The 20605-nt window shown below is 35.9% G+C and overlaps 2 protein-coding genes across 2 annotated transcripts; one reads left to right on the top strand and one right to left on the bottom strand.

The window, feature by feature from the left end:
* The first annotated feature begins 2344 nt into the window (after nt 1-2344).
* On the top strand, nt 2345-4901 carry LOC112638964 (pollen-specific leucine-rich repeat extensin-like protein 3). Its single transcript, XM_025411621.1, has 3 exons — nt 2345-2455; nt 4170-4189; nt 4258-4901. The coding sequence occupies exon 3, from the start codon at nt 4258-4260 to the stop codon at nt 4819-4821; it is 564 nt and encodes a 187-aa protein (XP_025267406.1). The 5' UTR covers nt 2345-2455; nt 4170-4189; the 3' UTR covers nt 4822-4901.
* A 4585-nt stretch (nt 4902-9486) lies between these two features.
* LOC112638965 (pollen-specific leucine-rich repeat extensin-like protein 3) lies at nt 9487-10442 on the bottom strand. The gene is made up of 2 exons (XM_025411622.1): nt 10192-10442; nt 9487-10123 (listed from the first exon to the last, which is right to left on the bottom strand). The coding sequence occupies exon 2, from the start codon at nt 10121-10123 to the stop codon at nt 9560-9562; it is 564 nt and encodes a 187-aa protein (XP_025267407.1). The 5' UTR covers nt 10192-10442; the 3' UTR covers nt 9487-9559.
* Between the last annotated feature and the right edge of the window lie 10163 nt (nt 10443-20605).

Genomic DNA, 20605 nt, shown 5'->3' with positions numbered 1-20605 from the left:
ATAAGCGTCGCGATGGAAATTTACAAATATATATCTTAACTTGTCCAAAATTATCCCTATATATATGCATACTATATGTAACATATAAATTGACTAAATTTACATATACGCATATATATTTTATAACCAAACTCAATAAAATAACGGTATAAATACAATAAATACGCGTCGCGATAGAAATTGACACATATATATATATTAACATGTCCAGAAATCTCCCTATATATATGCATACAATATGTAACATATAAATCGAATAAATTTGCATATACGCATATATACTTTACAACAAAACTCAATAAAATAAAGGTATAAATACAATAAATAAGCGTCGCGATGGAAATTTACAAATATATATCTTAACTTGTCCAAAATTATCCCTATATATATGCATACTATATGTAACATATAAATTGACTAAATTTACATATACGCATATATATTTTATAACCAAACTCAATAAAATAACGGTATAAATACAATAAATACGCGTCGCGATAGAAATTGACACATATATATATTAACATGTCCAACAATATCCCCATATATATGCATACTATATGTGACGTGTAAATTGAATAAATTCGCATATACGCATATATACTTTATAACAAAATCCAATAAAATAAAGGTATAAATATAATAAATAAGTTTCGCGATAGAAATTAACATATATATATTAACTTGTCCAACAATATCCCTATATGTATATGCATACTATATGCATATACATTTTGTAACAAATTTAACAATAAAACAAAGGAGGAGATATAATAGACTGCTACCGCGACAAAATTAATCAACACACAAAACATATATACATATATATTACAAATATTAACAAATAATTAATATTAATAACCCCAAGATTTTATACAATAATTATTAATCTTATACGATGATTATTAAATACGATTCAGTAAAAACTTGCTGAAACCAATTTTCATAAGCAATATGCGAATACATATCTATACATATATATATATATATATATATATGTGCTAATATAAAAGTCGCCCAAATGAAAATCTTCAAAGAATAAAATATTGTCAGAATCAAAAGACCTCTCGAATAAAAGATCACGGTAGAGCGTGCAATGAATTCTTCGAGCACATCCGTCGTGATCATTCTTAGAAGTAAAACGAGCCGCTTTTTCATACGTTGTTCCGAGAATTGTAAGAATAAAATTTCTTTTAGCAACATAATAACTATTAAGCGAAGCGATAATTAATTTCCATATATTTTTATTGTAAAGTTTATTGTAATAATAATGGCTTAACACATTAGAATTTATTAAAATATTATTCATAGGCTTGAGTAATTATTAAAAGTCGACTTTGAAAATTTTAAAATATATACATATAAAACCACAAAAATTCTAATTGTTGAAGCCTTTATTAAATAAATAAAAATATATCTTGTAAATGATAAATCTCAATAATTAGTCTTAAGATAATTATTAAACCTGGGAATAATACATGTAATATGCCAGGTTAATCCGCGTAAACGAATTTTAAAAGGTAATTCATTTAAAAAATATTACTGTTACTAATGTGTCTTATAAAGAGAAAGAATGCGGTGAGCATTCTTCGAAGGACACCCAGCAGATCTATTTTTAGAAAAAGAGATAAGCCATCTTCGCATCCGTTGCGTTAGAATCTGCAATCCAAATGCTAAATTTTTCTTTACTAATTATTACTAATTATTAATTTACTAATTATTAATTAATTAATTTTAACTATATGTGCACCATTGTGAAAATCATTGTAATAATAATGGTTTAATACATCAGAATTTACCAAAATATCACTTAAAATTTAAACAATTGCTATAAATCGAACTCAAATTTTCTAATGACATAAATATGATATTATAAAAAATTCTGATTGTTAAAAATCATTATTAAAAATTATTCTAAAATTATTTAATAAATCTAAGACTCAAGACTTGCAATCCCTACCACGAAACTCTCACCCACCACATCGCAAACTCATAGCAGGAAGGGATAGCTCCAGCAGCCGACCCACCAATCACCGAAGAGGCCCACCTCCTCTCCCTACCATTAAACGTCGAACCAGAGGAAGGTATTTAAGGCACCCCAGCTGCTCTCTCCGGGCCTTTTAGACAAAGTCGGTCAGCCCTCTAACACAGCTCTCTCTACGCCATCAGATCTCCAGCTCTCGAAGAGGAAAAACCTAGAAGCCTACCGGACACCTTAACTTATTCGAAAATAACTTAGTCGCGATTTTGATTTTTTCTTTCGGGACTTAGTCTCAATCTCTATTAAGAGAGCTGTATCAACATTAACACTTTAATAAAGTGCTACCATCCAGCAACCTCTGACTCTTTGGCCATTCTCTGCGCTGCCTTGCCACTTCTTCAGGTTCTCACCGAGGTCGAGCAACCCAGGGAAGGAGCAGCGGTGCCTGTATTCATCCATTGATCCCGTCATCCGGTAAGGAAATAATAAAATAATAATCATTCTTAATCAACCTTGATAATAACTCTGTATATTAGTTCGATTTATTCTAGGCCTATTGACAATTTTCCCAGAATCTTACTTGCCCGTATACAGACTTTAAATTTTTCTTTCGAGTTGAATAATTTAAATTTCAACCGACCCTCTGAGAACGCTCAAAGCGTATCCTAGAGTGTAGCGTCGTTCGAGTTAGTCACTCGATGTGCATTGAGTAGCAAATTCTACTCCTCTGCCGCTTTCACGGAGAGCTTCTCTGAAAGAATTTCTCCGTGGATCCTGTGCCGCTGTGACGTGACGTCTTGCACATCGATACTAGACTCAGAATCTAAGACTCGCTCCTAGAGGATCTGTCGAAATAATAGAATTAATGCACTGGCTTACAAGTTAACTATCGAAACATTTCATGAATTTTATACTTATCTGAAGTAAGCCAGCCGCTCTTACCCGTACCTTCGTCTGTATCCTTGAATCTCCAGACCTCTCGGTGCAGCCGCATGCTCCTGGAAATTCAAAATATGCTAAATAAATTATCATTCGTTGTATGACAATCTTCCCCGAATCCTACCTGTCCGTATACAGACTTTAAATTTTTCTTTCGAGTTGAATAATTTAAATTTCAACCGACCCTCTGAGAACGCTCAAAGCGTATCCTAGAGTGTAGCGTCGTTCGAGTTAGTCACTCGATGTGCATTGAGTAGCAAATTCTACTCCTCTGCCGCTTTCACGGAGAGCTTCTCTGAAAGAATTTCTCCGTGGATCCTGTGCCGCTGTGACGTGACGTCTTGCACATCGATACTAGACTCAGAATCTAAGACTCGCTCCTAGAGGATCTGTCGAAATAATAGAATTTATGCACTGGCTTACAAGTTAACTATCGAAACATTTTGTGAATTTTATACTTATCTGAAGTAAGCCAGCCGCTCTCACCCGTATCCTCGTCTGTATCCTTGAATCTCCAGACCTCTCGGTGCAGCCGCATGCTCCTGGAAATTCAGTATATGCTAGATAAATTATCATTCGTTGTACGACAATTTTCCCCGAATCCTACCTTTCCGTATACAGACTTTAAATCCTTCTTTGAGTTGAATAATTTAAATTTCAACCGATCCTCTGAGAACGCTCAAAGCGTATCCTAGAGTGTAGCGTCGTTCGAGTTAGTCACTCGATGTGCATTGAGTAGCAAATTCTACTCCTCTGCCGCTTTCACGGAGAGCTTCTCTGAAAGAATTTCTCCGTGGATCCTGTGCCGCTGTGACGTGACGTCTTGCACATCGATACTAGACTCAGAATCTAAGACTCGCTCCTAGAGGATCTGTCGAAATAATAGAATTAATGCACTGGCTTACAAGTTAACTATCGAAAACATTTTATGAATTTTATACTTATCTGAAGTAAGCCAGCCGCTCTTACCCGTATCCTTGTCTGTACCCCCTGAATCTCCGGACCTCTCGGTGCAACCACATGCCCCTGAAAATTCAAGATATATTAAATAAATCGTTAATTGCTGTACCCCAATGAACTGTATATATAGCCGAACGTTTCAACCATTATATGAGAACGAGCGAGATATACCATCATAATCTACGTTCGTTTATCTCACAATAATCCATTAAGCCGTATTATTCGTCTTAACTCTATGAACCACCTTGCTGTGACTACATTTACCTTATAAAACCATTCATCTTAACAGGTACCTTTCTACGCATCATCGTAAGTAAACCCCTTTTGTGTTAAATCAATCGCATCAAACATACTAAATAGTCATAATCCCTCGGTAGATGGTTAACCCCCGCCGAACTTCTTCCGTTGGACGCGAAATTCCCCTCCGTGCCGCGGGTATACGCCGCAGGCGTGCCTCCCGGTCGGTACTTAGGCTCCCTACAGCTCGTCAGTTGTTTGCCGACGAGAACGACTTAACAAGCAGAGTAACAAGGTACTCTCCAGTGCGTAGTTTCGCGCCCTCCCGCGCATACCCTTATCGTCCTCCCCGAAACCCTCCAGCGGTTCTTCAAGAGGAACAACAGCCCAGAGCCAGGCCGCCATCGCCCAATTACTCCCCCATCCAGGATTCATCTAATCCCAGCTACTCTCCGGTCAGGACACCGGAAGATCTTCCTTCCATACCGGAAGAACGAAGACCCATAGAACAACGCACAGAACCTGAGGCTGGTCCATCCAACCCAGGTCAAGTTCTGGATCCCCCTGAACCAAATTTCTACCCGGAACCAGAGGACCTAGTCTTACCAAGCAGTATCCAACCCCTCGCAGGACTAACAGACGAAGATTTTATCGAGATCTACGAATACTTGCAGCGAGATAATTTCTTCAACAACCGCGAATAATAACCATATCTAGATATCGCCTTAGAAATCCTATAGAGAAGAACATTAACTACATACACACATCTATACGTATAACGATATACACTATCTACAACTGTCAAATAATAACAATAATAACAATAATAAAAAATTTGTAAAGCTCTAAGGAAGTAAACTAATAAAAGAAAACAGATCAAAAAGGATAAATTGGGTCAGGTTCAACGCACCTAATTTATTTCCCATCGTCAATCCCTCTCCTGAAAGAAGCGCAAAAGATTCTTAGTCTCTCGGCGTCCTAGGGTATAGCCGGCTTGGCAGGTTGCCCTGAAAAAGAAATAGAGAGAAGTTACAATTGCGTAACAAATAAATACGTGAGAAGTTACGATCGAGACGTAACAACGAAATCTCAAAACGTAACAGCGCTCATCTGAAAACATACTACCACATTCTACGGAAGAAATCAAGAGGATTCATAAGAAGATTAAACCTCAAGAAAGATTAAATCAAGAGGAAACATTTCGTCAAGAAAATTAATAATGCAGACACGCTCAAGCTCAGCCAGCTCAGTAGCCGCAGGAGCTACGAAGAAATCATATACGCCCGAAGAAACTGATATTATTTTACAAAGAATGAGCGAGAAGGAAAGACAATTAAAGGAACAAGCCGATGCTTTACAAATTAAACAAGATCGATTAACAAGGATGCAAGAAGAAATGGAACATCAAGAAACACCAGCCATGAGTGAATTACTCTCTTCTATGAACACTATAGTCAACCAAATGGAAAAAATCAACTCTCGAATTGCACGATTGGAAATTTCACAGGGAGAAAATAAAAATATTCATCAAGATACGGAACGATTAAATTCTCGACACGATTCTCAGTACTTCGACATGATGGATCAACCATCTCCGATAAGACTTAAAGATGCTATTGATACAATTCCAAAATTCGACGGTCACAAAATGTCCGTTTACCATTTCAGCAAAATCTGTATACGAGCCCTCGAATTAATACCTCAATATCACGAATATCATCTTGTACAATTAATTATTAACAAACTACAGGGACACGCCTACGCGGCCATAGAAGGAGACGAATATCATACTGTCCTGGAACTGACCAAAAGATTAAAATTGCTTTTTGGATCAAACAAATCAGTTGATCAATATCGAGGAGAACTAGCTAACGTATACATGAAACAAAACGAAAATATTTTTGATTATATTTCCAGAGTACAAGAATTGCGAACAGCAATTATAGACGGAGAAACAGATTCATTTGGAAATATAGATGAACAAACGAAAGAATCTATCGAAGCAGCAACGTTGAATAGCTTCATCAACGGACTCCCTTCTGATCTGCTAGTACGAGTTAAATTAGAGCATCCACATAATTTCAAAGATAGCATAAGCATTGCTGTCCAGTTATCAAAAACTATAGAAGCAGAAAATATTCGCAAGCGAACTTTCCTTCGCCCGAATTTCCAGCCTCGCGCTGATCCTCCGAATAACTCCTCTCGTTTAAATTATTATTTTAATAAAAATAAAATAGGTAGCAGTGATAATCGCTCTAACGGACTTAAACCTTCACCACCGCCACTACCTTCAAACTCTTCAAGGCCATATGCACCGATGGAACAAACCCGTCAAGATTTCCAAACCAAAATCTGCCGATACTGTAAGACACCTGGACATCTAATACAGGAATGTCGAAAATTAGCCTATCGAAAGGCTCTTGAAGGAAATCAACTTAATAATTCGGGAAACCAGCAAGGCGTTCCGCAAAGAAGCGACGTCCGACGGAACGACCTGCAAAAAGGACGTCCGACTTATCATATAAAAAGAGCGGCAAAAGCAAATCCACCTCAAGAAAAGGAGACACAACCCCCAGAGTCTGCCAAATAAATGATAAACGGAAATCTACGCACTTAGCCACGGTGACATTATCTTCCTCTGAATTGATTACGGATTGCAAATTTATGATAGATTCAGGATCTGGCTTGAATCTTATTAAACGAAAATGTTTAAAACCTCATGTTTCTCTCGACATGAGTAATCTTTTATATTTACAGGGAATATCTCCTGAAACTGTCGTCACCTTAGGTGCTATCTCTATACCGATACTTGGCAATCTCACGGAATTTCACGTCATATCGGATTCTATAGGATTTCCACAGGATGGAATATTGGGCCATAAATTTTTGGAAGAACGAGCTGTCATAATAAATTATCGAGACAAATACATACAACACGAGGATACAAGAATACCATTTTCAAAATCTGGTGCAATACGACTCAAAGGGAGAACAGTAACTCCTTGTCATTTTTACATTGCTAATCCAGAGAAACAGACTGGATACGTGCCTCGTCAGACTCCAGTAAAAGGAGTATACTTCGGTGAAGCCGTCGTTAATAATTACAATGGAAAGGCTTACATGCCAATATTCAATACTTCCGAGGAAGAATTGATTTTCCACATTCCTCTTATTCAATTGCAAGATTATGATACTTGCGATTCAGTCGATAATTCTAACGGAAACCGAGGGCTTTCCGAAAGATTAATCGAACCTCTGTATTCTGAAATATGCGAACCTCGAGAGGATTTCGCCAAGGGAATAGATAATCCCATATACTTTAATCAAGCTTCACCAGAATCAAAAGATAGAACAGCCGACATTATAAAACTTCTACGTCTCGAGCATCTGAACCCAGAAGAGTCAGATAGTATTCAATTATTAGTGTATAAACACTCCGATAGATTTCATCTACCCGATGAACATCTTCAAGCTACTAATGCAGCCCAACATCATATTCCCACTATTAATGAAGTGCCTGTTCACACTAAGCAATACAGATTTCCTCCTGTGCATAAAGAAGAGATCAATCGACAAGTGAATGAATTATTATCATCTGATCTTATAGAAGCTTCCGCTTCTCCTTATAATTCTCCTTTATGGATCGTTCCTAAAAAACCAGACTCTCAAGGAAATAAAAGATGGCGAATGGTCATCGACTACAGGAACCTTAATGAGAAAACTATAGGAGATGCATATCCTCTTCCGAATATAACGGATATATTAGACCAACTCGGGTCAGCAAAATATTTTTCTATATTGGATTTAGCATCCGGTTTTCACCAAATACCTATGGCATCCAAAGACGCTCACAAAACTGCTTTCTCCACACCTTATGGACACTATCAATTCAAGCGAATGCCATTTGGATTAAAAAACGCGCCTGCAACGTTCCAGAGACTAATGGACAACGTTCTTTCAGGACTTCAAGGGAACGAATTATTTGTTTATATGGACGACATCGTCATATACGCAAGATCTTTAAGAGAACACGAGATTAAATTTGAAAGATTAATGCAGAGATTAAGAACTGCGAATTTAAAATTACAGCCAGATAAATGCGAATTCTTAAAAAACGAAGTCATGTATCTAGGACACATTATCGGATCCGACGGAGTTCGACCCGATCCTGCTAAAGTAAAAGCTGTAATGAATTTTCCAATTCCAAAGAACCAAAAGAATATTAAACAATTTTTGGGATTAGCTGGATATTACCGGAGATTTATTCCTAATTTCTCTAAAATCGCAAAACCATTAACTGATCTTTTAAAGAAAGATAAAAAATTCGAATGGACAGAAAAACAAACTGAAGCTTTTGATATTCTGAGAAATTCATTATGCTCAGAACCTATTCTGCAATATCCAGATTTTTCTAAACCTTTTGTATTGACCACTGACGCATCCGGATATGCCGTCGGAGGCGTACTCAGTCAAGGAATAATAGGGAAAGATTTACCCGTCGCTTACACGTCACGTGTATTAAACTCTGCAGAACAAAAATATTCAACAATAGAAAAGGAATGTTTAGCTATTGTCTACTGTGTAACTCATTTTAGACCATATTTATATGGAAAAATCTTCACTATAGTAACAGATCACAAACCATTAGTATGGTTGCATTCTATTAAAGACCCTTCTTCTAGATTATGGAAATGGAGAACTAAATTATCTGAATATCAATACGAAATACGATATAAAAAGGGAACTTTAAATAATAACGCTGACGCTTTATCAAGGAATCCGCCTATTAATATTGCTATCCCTGTATTCGCAGTAGAAGAGGAAGGAAATCATTCTTCAGACGAATCAATATTCTCATATCGACCACAAATTCCTCGCAGAAAACGAATCACGGATACTGGTCAGATACCTACAAAATCTCTAGCTCAAATTGAACCGCCGGAAAGGGATCGTCCTTCCGAATACGAAAATATAAGTAACTACAGCAATCGAGAAGTTACCATTGAAGAAGTTCCAGACTCAGAAGATAGTCAAGACAGAGCAATGTTACGTTTTGAGATTTCGTTGTTACGTCTCGATCGTAACTTCTCACGTATTTATTTGTTACGCAATTGTAACTTCTCTCTATTTCTTTTTCAGGGCAACCTGCCAAGCCGGCTATACCCTAGGACGCCGAGAGACTAAGAATCTTTTGCGCTTCTTTCAGGAGAGGGATTGACGATGGGAAATAAATTAGGTGCGTTGAACCTGACCCAATTTATCCTTTTTGATCTGTTTTCTTTTATTAGTTTACTTCCTTAGAGCTTTACAAATTTTTTATTATTGTTATTATTGTTATTATTTGATAGTTGTAGATAGTGTATATCGTTATACGTATAGATGTGTGTATGTAGTTAATGTTCTTCTCTATAGGATTTCTAAGGCGATATCTAGATATGGTTATTATTCGCGGTTGTTGAAGAAATTATCTCGCTGCAAGTATTCGTAGATCTCGATAAAATCTTCGTCTGTTAGTCCTGCGAGGGGTTGGATACTGCTTGGTAAGACTAGGTCCTCTGGTTCCGGGTAGAAATTTGGTTCAGGGGGATCCAGAACTTGACCTGGGTTGGATGGACCAGCCTCAGGTTCTGTGCGTTGTTCTATGGGTCTTCGTTCTTCCGGTATGGAAGGAAGATCTTCCGGTGTCCTGACCGGAGAGTAGCTGGGATTAGATGAATCCTGGATGGGGGAGTAATTGGGCGATGGCGGCCTGGCTCTGGGCTGTTGTTCCTCTTGAAGAACCGCTGGAGGGTTTCGGGGAGGACGATAAGGGTATGCGCGGGAGGGCGCGAAACTACGCACTGGAGAGTACCTTGTTACTCTGCTTGTTAAGTCGTTCTCGTCGGCAAACAACTGACGAGCTGTAGGGAGCCTAAGTACCGACCGGGAGGCACGCCTGCGGCGTATACCCGCGGCACGGAGGGGAATTTCGCGTCCAACGGAAGAAGTTCGGCGGGGGTTAACCATCTACCGAGGGATTATGACTATTTAGTATGTTTGATGCGATTGATTTAACACAAAAGGGGTTTACTTACGATGATGCGTAGAAAGGTACCTGTTAAGATGAATGGTTTTATAAGGTAAATGTAGTCACAGCAAGGTGGTTCATAGAGTTAAGACGAATAATACGGCTTAATGGATTATTGTGAGATAAACGAACGTAGATTATGATGGTATATCTCGCTCGTTCTCATATAATGGTTGAAACGTTCGGCTATATACAGTTCATTGGGGTACAGCAATTAACGATTTATTTAATATATCTTGAATTTTCAGGGGCATGTGGTTGCACCGAGAGGTCCGGAGATTCAGGGGGTACAGACAAGGATACGGGTGAGAGCGGCTGGCTTACTTCAGATAAGTATAAAATTCATAAAATGTTTTCGATAGTTAACTTGTAAGCCAGTGCATTAATTCTATTATTTCGACAGATCCTCTAGGAGCGAGTCTTAGATTCTGAGTCTAGTATCGATGTGCAAGACGTCACGTCACAGCGGCACAGGATCCACGGAGAAATTCTTTCAGAGAAGCTCTCCGTGAAAGCGGCAGAGGAGTAGAATTTGCTACTCAATGCACATCGAGTGACTAACTCGAACGACGCTACACTCTAGGATACGCTTTGAGCGTTCTCAGAGGATCGGTTGAAATTTAAATTATTCAACTCAAAGAAGGATTTAAAGTCTGTATACGGAAAGGTAGGATTCGGGGAAAATTGTCGTACAACGAATGATAATTTATCTAGCATATACTGAATTTCCAGGAGCATGCGGCTGCACCGAGAGGTCTGGAGATTCAAGGATACAGACGAGGATACGGGTGAGAGCGGCTGGCTTACTTCAGATAAGTATAAAATTCACAAAATGTTTCGATAGTTAACTTGTAAGCCAGTGCATAAATTCTATTATTTCGACAGATCCTCTAGGAGCGAGTCTTAGATTCTGAGTCTAGTATCGATGTGCAAGACGTCACGTCACAGCGGCACAGGATCCACGGAGAAATTCTTTCAGAGAAGCTCTCCGTGAAAGCGGCAGAGGAGTAGAATTTGCTACTCAATGCACATCGAGTGACTAACTCGAACGACGCTACACTCTAGGATACGCTTTGAGCGTTCTCAGAGGATCGGTTGAAATTTAAATTATTCAATTCCAAGAAAAATTTAAAGTCTGTATACGGACAAGTAGGATTCGAGGAAGATTGTCATACAACGAGTGATAATTTATTTAGCATATTTTGAATTTCCAGGAGCATGCGGCTGCACCGAGAGGTCTGGAGATTCAAGGATACAGACAAGGGTACGGGTAATAGCGGCTGGCTTACTTCAGATAAGTATAAAATTCATGAAATGTTTTGATAGTTAACTTGTAAACCAGTGCATAAATTCTATTATTTCGACAGATCCTCTAGGAGCGAGTCTTAGATTCTGAGTCTAGTATCGATGTGCAAGACGTCACGTCACAGCGGCACAGGATCCACGGAGAAATTCTTTCAGAGAAGCTCTCCGTGAAAGCGGCAGAGGAGTAGAATTTGCTACTCAATGCACATCGAGTGACTAACTCGAACGACGCTACACTCTAGGATACGCTTTGAGCGTTCTCAGAGGATCGGTTGAAATTTAAATAATGTTACGTCTTACTTCTCCAGTTTTCGGTAACTATTCCCTCACTCTCTGATTCTAGGATCAGACCTGCTGGGCTTACCATACAGATGAGCGAAGTGCGTCTCCCAATTTATCTTTTGAGGCAACCTGCGCAATGCCGGCTATACCTCGGGATCGCCGGGAGCTCTGGACCTAACTGCTTTGATTGGATCGCTGGATTTATCTGCTTTCCGAAGGATTATGCTTGTGGATCGTGCGTGTTAAGAAATAAAAGTTCACTTTATTGTAGGAAAAGTACAAATTTGTATATTTATTTAATATCCTTTAGTACATATTTATTCTTTGGTTTCTCTCCTTGGTCGTTGGTACATATAGCAGATCAGAGAAAGATGAAGCTGTCCAGTATATTAGAGAGAGAAGATCATATAAGGAGATATGTTAATTATATACCATCGCAAATAATTAAAATAGAGTTGCGCAGATGCAGCGGTAAAGTATCGCGCAGATGCGGCAACAGTTCATGAAATACAAGAAATCAATTGATTTGAATAAAATGTTTCATATAATAAAATAAAATAATTCAAATTAAAATAATTCAAATTGCCAAATGTTCAATTTAATAAAAGATTTTAATTTAATAAATGAATTTAATTATAAATTTTATGATGAGTCATACAATGATGAATCATACGAATATAAAATAAAATAAAAATGAGTCATACAATGATGAATCATACGATGATGAGTCATACAGCAGGTGTTCGTTAACAGAATATTTCAATAAATTATATGATGAGTCATACGACGATGAGTCATACTAATATAATTTTAAATAAAATAAATTAATTAATTTGTTAAAATGAAATAAAATAATAGAGTCAATAAAAGTGAATTAAATCATTGGCAAATTGCTTCAATAAGAATATGCGATGTACTATTGAAAGTTGTTCACAAAATGGCGGACTGCCATGAAATATGGTAAAACAAGATGGCAGGTCCCCAACTCCTTATATATTATACATGAAAAATATATGTAGATTCGTAGAAATTTCTGGACTTTCGGTAGATAGGGAAATAGATTGCTTTTTATTTCGTTTATTATAAAGCTGAAGGAATACAGAGGTACTGGAAAATGGAAGGATAGATACCGTATCGGCTTGCTTAGCCTTCAATCAAATAGTTAAAATGATTCCTTTAATAATATTCGTTTGAATCTCGCGCCGAGAATCTAGTGATAAAAAGAGACAGACATACTACCATTATATGTGATTCTCATGAACGTACTTAAGGAAGTCTGTTCGGAAATTGAAATCGATTGTAAATTCGTCTTTATAATGAAGCTCTTTAATGAGTCTTCAATAATTTGTATTAATGATTCAATTAATAATAATAATAATAATAATATTTTCGATAAATCTTTATGTATCAGACATGTAATTGCAATATTATTTCAATTGTTTAATTATAATTGCGTATAGGCATCTCAAGAGTAGACATAGATGCAATAATTGATCGTAGTAGATCGTAATAAAGAGATAGTAAATGTAGTAGAATATCGTTGCAAATCACGAGAGTAAAGAAGTATGTAAAATAAAAGAAATAGATACTTACCAATGAGTACTGAAGAGTAAAGTTGAAGATCTCCAGGGAGGACAGTCTACCTCGGTGACGTCGCTGTAGGAGAGTTGAAGGAGCCAATGACAAGTGACACTCGAAGATTTTAAAATAACTTTATTTGCTTTGCTTCCGAAAGTGGAAAGTCAAAGATTCGACTGCTCTTATAATTTTTGGCTCTGTAGAGTCTCGTGATATCTCGAAGATGTGACGTGGATTTTTGGGATCAAAAGAGCAAAGCGTCTGATGCTCTAGATATGTCGCTGGTGTAGTACAGATTTTATAATTCGAAAGAGCTAAGTGTCAAATGCGAAGAGAGTCGCTCTGCATGGGTTTTTATAACGGGATTCCTACTTTTTGGGCAATTGTCGCAGAGTGGGAGCAGGTTCCTTTTCGCAGGGCGGAGTCTCTGATGATTGGTTCCCCTCTTAAAATTGGATGCGTGCGCAGCTTTTCATCGGTAGAAGGGTGATGCGTGCGCAATTTTGCGTAGGCGTTTGAACGATGATTGCGTCCCCGTTTTTGGGTCTTGAGGTGGTGGGGGAAGTAGAGTAGCCAATCAGGAAGTAGCAAAAATTCTGATGCAACCGGATGCGGTGAGTCATCGATGAGTCACTTTTGGCAACAATTCTTCTGATACTTGATATTTTTCTTGAAGGTTATCAGTGACATTCGATATTTTTTCGTATAATTTATGTGACAGGTGTCCTTCGATTACAATAGATTTGCGTCGCCAAATTATCGCATCGGCTTATCTTTAAATTATTATAAATTATTTAACTGATGAGCTCATGGTCGAATCTTTGTTATAAACAATATGAATATGCGTATTTAGTAACGCATATATAGTATATGTAGACGGCTAAATAAAAGTATCTATAGTATGTGTACGTATAAGAAATATGTTTTACCAACAAGACTTCAAAATTTGTAAGAATAATGGAATTTAACATTTGGACCTCCCTATAGATTAGGGAGTCGAAAATATATGGAATTATGTAAAAACATGTGTAAATATTCGGCTGTGGTCCTCAAAATTTGGGTTTAAAGATTTATAATGTATCAGGATAGTATATTCTCATAGGAGGTATACGTCGGTAAGTCGGTAAGTTAGTATGTCGGTAACTTCTGAATTTAAATAAAATTAAAGTATTAGGATAGCATGTATATGAAAGAGGCATGCTCCTAGTGAAAGAATATATATAAATATATATATGTTTGTTGGTTAATATCTTTAAAATTAAAGTTTTAAAATTTTAAAGTATCAGGGTAGCATATTCATAAAAGAGGTATGCTCCTGGTAGAACGTCGGTAACTGGTAGGTCGGTAAGTCGTTGGGTTGGTAAGTTACCATAAGTCGGTAAGGTAGTAAGGTGTCGGTAACAAAAAAGTCGGTATGTTACCATAGGTAGGAATTTCCTATATTATCATTTATCCTTGGTCGGTAAAGTAGGAATTGACTTTACCATCCCATGTAGAAAGGGTTGAAGTCTTGCAGGCTCTTTAAAAGTATAAGAGGTTACTATTCTGTAGGCGCTTTAAGAGTATAACCGGCTGCGGTTTTGCAGGCGCTTAATAGAAGGAAGATCAATAAGGCTATTTAATATGAATTATAATGCTTTTCTAGGCAAAAGAATATTGTAATAGCAGTAATTAGAGTGAATTATTCGTATTATAGCGTTTTTGATCCCCTTATAAGAGCTGAAAATAATATAAGATTAGTATTAAAGTATTTAATATAGAATTTTACTGTATGTATATATGATCAACGTTATATAGGCGCATTGAGAGTAAATAGTGTTGAAGTTTTATAGGCGCGTTTCATCTCTTAAGCCATGCAGGCTTATTGCAATTTATATTTTATGAAAAATAAGGCAAGAAGATCAATGTGCTATTTACTATAGAGTTTTAATATGAATTTAAAGAATCTTTTGCACATGTAATGTGGGTTCATTATATAGAATAATTAAATATAACTGAGTTTTCTTTATATAAAGAGTGAATGAAGTATTTTTAGAAATATTCTCTTTGTATGAATAATACAGCATTTTGATCTTCTATAATTTTATATTATTATTCGATTATATAATAGCAAAAACCTAACTCGAGAGAGTATATAAGTAGTAATGTAATGTGATTATATATTGATAATATATTTAAAATAAATTTTTGTAGCGGGACGTAACAATAATTCAACTCGAAAGAAAAATTTAAAGTCTGTATACGGGCAAATAAGATTCTGGAAAAATTGTTAATATATTTAGAATAAATCAACCTAATATACAAAGTTATTATCAAGGTTGATTAAGAATGATTATTATTCTATTATTTCCTTACCGGATGATGGGATCAGTGGAAGAATAAAGGCACCACTGCTCCTTCCCTGGATTGCTCGACCTCGGTGAGAACCTGAAGAAGTGGCAAGGCAGCGCAGAAAATGGCCAAAGACTCAGAGGTTGCTGGATGGTAGCACTTTATTAAAGTGTTGGTGTTGATACAACTCTCTTAATAGAGATTGAGACTAAGTCCCGAAAGAAAAAAAAAATCAAATCAAAATCGCGACTAAGTTATTTTCGAATAAGTTAAGGTGTCCGGTAGGCTTCTAGGTTTTTCCTCTTCGAGAGCTGGAGATCTAATGGCCTAGAGGACCGAGAGTTCGAGAGTTAATGGCGTAGAGAGCTGAGACTTGACGCCCGAGGTGCCTTAAGTCCCTCCCTCTGGTTCGATGATTAATGGTAGGGAGAAGAGGTGGGCCTCTTCGGTGATTGGTGGGTCGGCTGCTGGAGCTATCCCTTCCTGCTATGAGTTTGCGATGTGGTGGGTGAGAGTTTTGTGGTAGGGATTGCAAGTCTTGAGTCTTAGATTTATTAAATAATTTTAGAATAATTTTTAATAATGATTTTTAACAATCAGAATTTTTTATAACATCATATTTATGTCATTAGAAAATTTGAGTTCGATTTATAGCAATTGTTTAAATTTTAAGTGATATTTTGGTAAATTCTGATGTATTAAACCATTATTATTACAAAGATTTTCACAATGGTGCATATGTAGTTAAAATTAATAATTAGTAATTAATTAATAATTAGTAAATTAATAATTAGTAATAATTAGTAAAGAAAAATTTAGCATTTGGATTGCTATAAGAGGTTCCTCTTTGCAGGTTCTAACGCAACGGATGCGAAGATGGCTTATCTCTTTTTCTAAAAATAGATATGCTGGGTGTCCTTCGAAGAATGCTCATCGCATTCTTTCTCTTTATAAGACACGTTAGTAACAGTAATATTTTTTAAATGAATTACCTTTTAAAATTCGTTTACGTGGCTTAAACTGGCATATTACACGTAATATTCCCAGGTTTAATAATTATCTTAAGACTAATTATTGAGATTTATCATTTACAAGATATATTTTTATTTATTTAATAAAGGCTTCAACAATTAGAATTTTTTTGTGGTTTTACATGTATATATTTTAAAATTTTCAAAGTCGACTTTTAATGATTACTCAAATCTATGAATAATATTTTAATAAATTCTAATGCGTTAAGCCATTATTATTACAATAAATTTTACAATAGGAATATATGGAAATTAATTATCGCTAAAAGAAATGTCATTCCTACAGTTCTCGGAACGACGTATGAAAAAGCGGCTCGTTTTACTTCTAAGAATGATCACGACGGATGTGCTCGAAAAATTTATTGCACGCTCTACCGTGATCATTTATTCGAGAGGTCTTTTGATTTTGACAATATTTTATTCTTTGAAGATTTTAGTTCGGGCGACTTTTATATTAGCATATATATATATATGTGTATATGTATAGATATGTATTCGCATATTGCTTATGAAAATTGATTTCAGCAAGTTTTTACTGAATCGTATTTAATAATCATTGTATAAGATTAATAATTATTGTATAAAATCTTGGGGTTATTAATATTAATTATTTGTTAATATTCGTAATATATATATATATATATATATGTTTTGTGTGCCGATTAATTTTGTCGCGGTAGCAGTCTATTATATCCCTTCCTTTGTTTTATTGTTAAATTTGTTACAAAATACATATGCATATAGTATGCGTATATATATATAGGAATATTTTTGGACATGTTAATATATATATATGTCAATTTTCATCGCGAAACTCATTTATTATATTTATATTTTTATTTTATTGGATTTTGTTATAAAATATGTATACATATGTGTACATGTAGTCAGTTCACATGTTACATATAGTATGCATATATATGTATATAGAGGTATATGATACTGGATAATAGTGTGATATTAATAGAAAATGCTTTGTTAATGCTTAATTATAAAAGAGAAGTCGATGTATTAATTTGGTTTCCACTCATGTGAGCGCGAATTTAGATCTTCCCTCTGCCTTTAGGTCGGGAGAGGATGTTTAAAAATTCCAATGGAGATAACGCGACGTGCTGGACTTGGCCTTGCACGTTTATTCGGCTTGTAGAGTCATACGCATAATATTCTTCGTACAATATTATCCGTAAGTACACATATTATTTCTTTATTTTTCTCGTGTTTTCACGTTTTATTTCCCTCGACTTAATGGTACATGTATATTATGCATGGTGTTACGTCTCGAACTCTAATTTAGGCTAACTAAATTTTATTTCATTCGATCAGAGGTTATCTCTCAATTTATTTTCTAGGGCAACCTGCTAAGCCGGCTATACCCCGGGACGCCGAGAGATAGAGTATTTCGCTTCTTTATGTGAGAGGATTGACGACTGGAAATAAACTCTAAGTAGATTGAACCTGACTCAATTTGTTCTTGGAAATATATAATATGTTTATATTTTTATTATTAACAATTTAATAAATACATTTGTGGTATATATTTGTGTGTATAGATTATTTTTTTTCATAGAATATATGTATATGGAAAACGAAAAATAGACGTAGAAATTTATTGATACAGTTTAGAGATTTTACTCTTCGTATTCGGCAATGGACCTATCTAGTGATTCGATTAAGGCACTTGCATATTCATCGGCGAGCCTGTCAGCTTCTTCTTCATCTGAGAATAAGGGCTCGACTTCTCGTTGTAAATTTGATCTTTCAAACTTTTCGATGTCTTCGAGAGTCAATGGGGAGTAACTCGGTGGCATGTAGCCAGGCCACAAGGGTGATAGTACGGGAGAAGATGGGGGAGAGTCTTGAGGAGTAGATGGCGGTGAAACTTGTATACTTATTTCTCTTGACGAATGAATTTCAGCATTCCTTTCCCATGCGCTGAATAAAATTTCTGAGTTTACTTCATCAAGGATGATTGTGGAGCATTCACTAAGATTATCGGAATCGATTTCCGCTATGTCGTTGTTAAGTTCGTTGCTGGGTTCCTCAAGCGGGTCGTGTTCGTGATTTTCTGGAATCTCCGACGGATCCAGAGAGAGAGGTGCGAATAATAGCTCGAATTCCGATTCCTCGTGGTTATTGATTGCGGTTTCAATTTCTATAGGGATGTCATCGACATCTACAAAAAGCTGGCGAGGAATGGTTACGCTGCTCCTTATAAATCGTTGGCGAATCTGTTCACGCCTACGGACGCGTCCTTCGCGAACCGAGATTCTATTGGTTATCTAATCAACTCTACGTGAATTTACCATCTACAAAGGTGGTTCATTTTAGTATGGAAATGTGCGTGTTAACGGTAGTTTGTTAAGTATGATAGTTACTTACGATGATGTGGTAATTTTGATTAATAAAGGATAAAAATATACACTCTCAGTGTGTATGTCCTGTTAAGAGAATAAAATAAAATAAATGAGTTGGATGTTTGATTTAATAAGAATACGAGAGCATAGTTGAGTTTGAAAAATGGAGTCTGTAAGATATTCGGAAGACAAGGCGTCAGGGTAAGTAAAAATACGAATTAAATATTGAACCAATGATATAAAAGAATAAAGTTTTAATACATTAAATTGTTCGACATATTCATAATATTTGAAGTATATGTTTTCGTATTAAAATTGTTAAAATGTGTATATAAATATATTGAATGATAATTATGAATTGTTAATTTTGTTTAAAATTCTCAGGTTCGATCAGAAGTGTCTAGACTGGAGGGGATATATGGATACAGACTATGTCACTGAATGACATGAATATAAAAGCGGCTGGCTTATATTAAGTAAGTATAAAATTAATTGAATATTTTAATAGTTAAATTATAGGCCAGTGCATAAAATCTATTATTTCGACAGATCCTCTAAGAGCCAGTCTTTCATTCGAGGTCGAGTATCGATGTGCAAGACGTCCCGTCACAGCGGCTCAGAGTCCATAAAGAAATTCTTCAAAAGAATCTCTTTATGAAAACGGCAGAGATACAAGACGGAGCATGCAACTTGCAACTACTCTCTGTGGACTGTAACTAGCGACTGCGGTCTGTGGTTCACTCCTTGAAATACTGTCGATTCCCACTTCTGTTCCAGGCGTTGGAGGTGGTAAGAGAAGCGCATTGGCTGTTCCGTCGCTAGTGCTGTCTCTCTTCTTAAAGCGCGCTATGACGTAGTGGGCGCGCGGTACGTAGTGGGGGACCGTGGAGCTGTCAGTTGTGCTTGTGCGTCGAGACATTGTTCATATAATTATAACGGTAAGTCCTTTTACAATAATTTATTAGCTTCCAGAATTTTTGCAATATATATATTTATATATTTTGAACCAGTGAATTTTTCTTTATCATTTAAGACGTGAATAATCTTTGTAAAATGCTTTGTTTAAAAGTAATCATTAACTATTGTGTAATAATATAAAAAATAATTATTAATAATATCGTCAAATTCCGGTGCTTCAAATCATTGTAATTACATTGTTATTAACAAAAATAATGTGTTTAACATAATTTTATAAAAGATTAATTGCATAATATAATTATAAATTGTTGGTAATAATTGTTGATCATAAAATAATAATTTTATAATGAAGAATAATAATTATTAACGTTAGGAGTTCGAAATTATAATATTATTTTAATCTGTCACAGCGGACAAAGAAAGGAATGCGGCGACCGGATGAAGGGGAGATAAGCTCGGAGCGCAGCTGCACCGGATGAAGGGGAGATAAGAGAACAATAGGGGAGATAAGACGGTACGCCGGACTTATTTATGACGCTCTAATAGTCTTTAATAATTTCATTCATACAGAATAATATTCTTTTAATTATTCATATATATATATGCATGAATTAATTTGTTT

Source organism: Camponotus floridanus, unplaced genomic scaffold (genome assembly GCF_003227725.1).
Source record: "Camponotus floridanus strain SB8 unplaced genomic scaffold, Cflo_v7.5 scaffold409, whole genome shotgun sequence".
In the NCBI taxonomy this organism is placed as follows: domain Eukaryota; kingdom Metazoa; phylum Arthropoda; class Insecta; order Hymenoptera; family Formicidae; genus Camponotus; species Camponotus floridanus.
The sequence above is the reverse complement of the archived record's forward strand: the minus strand, read 5'-3'. Positions and strand labels throughout refer to the sequence as shown.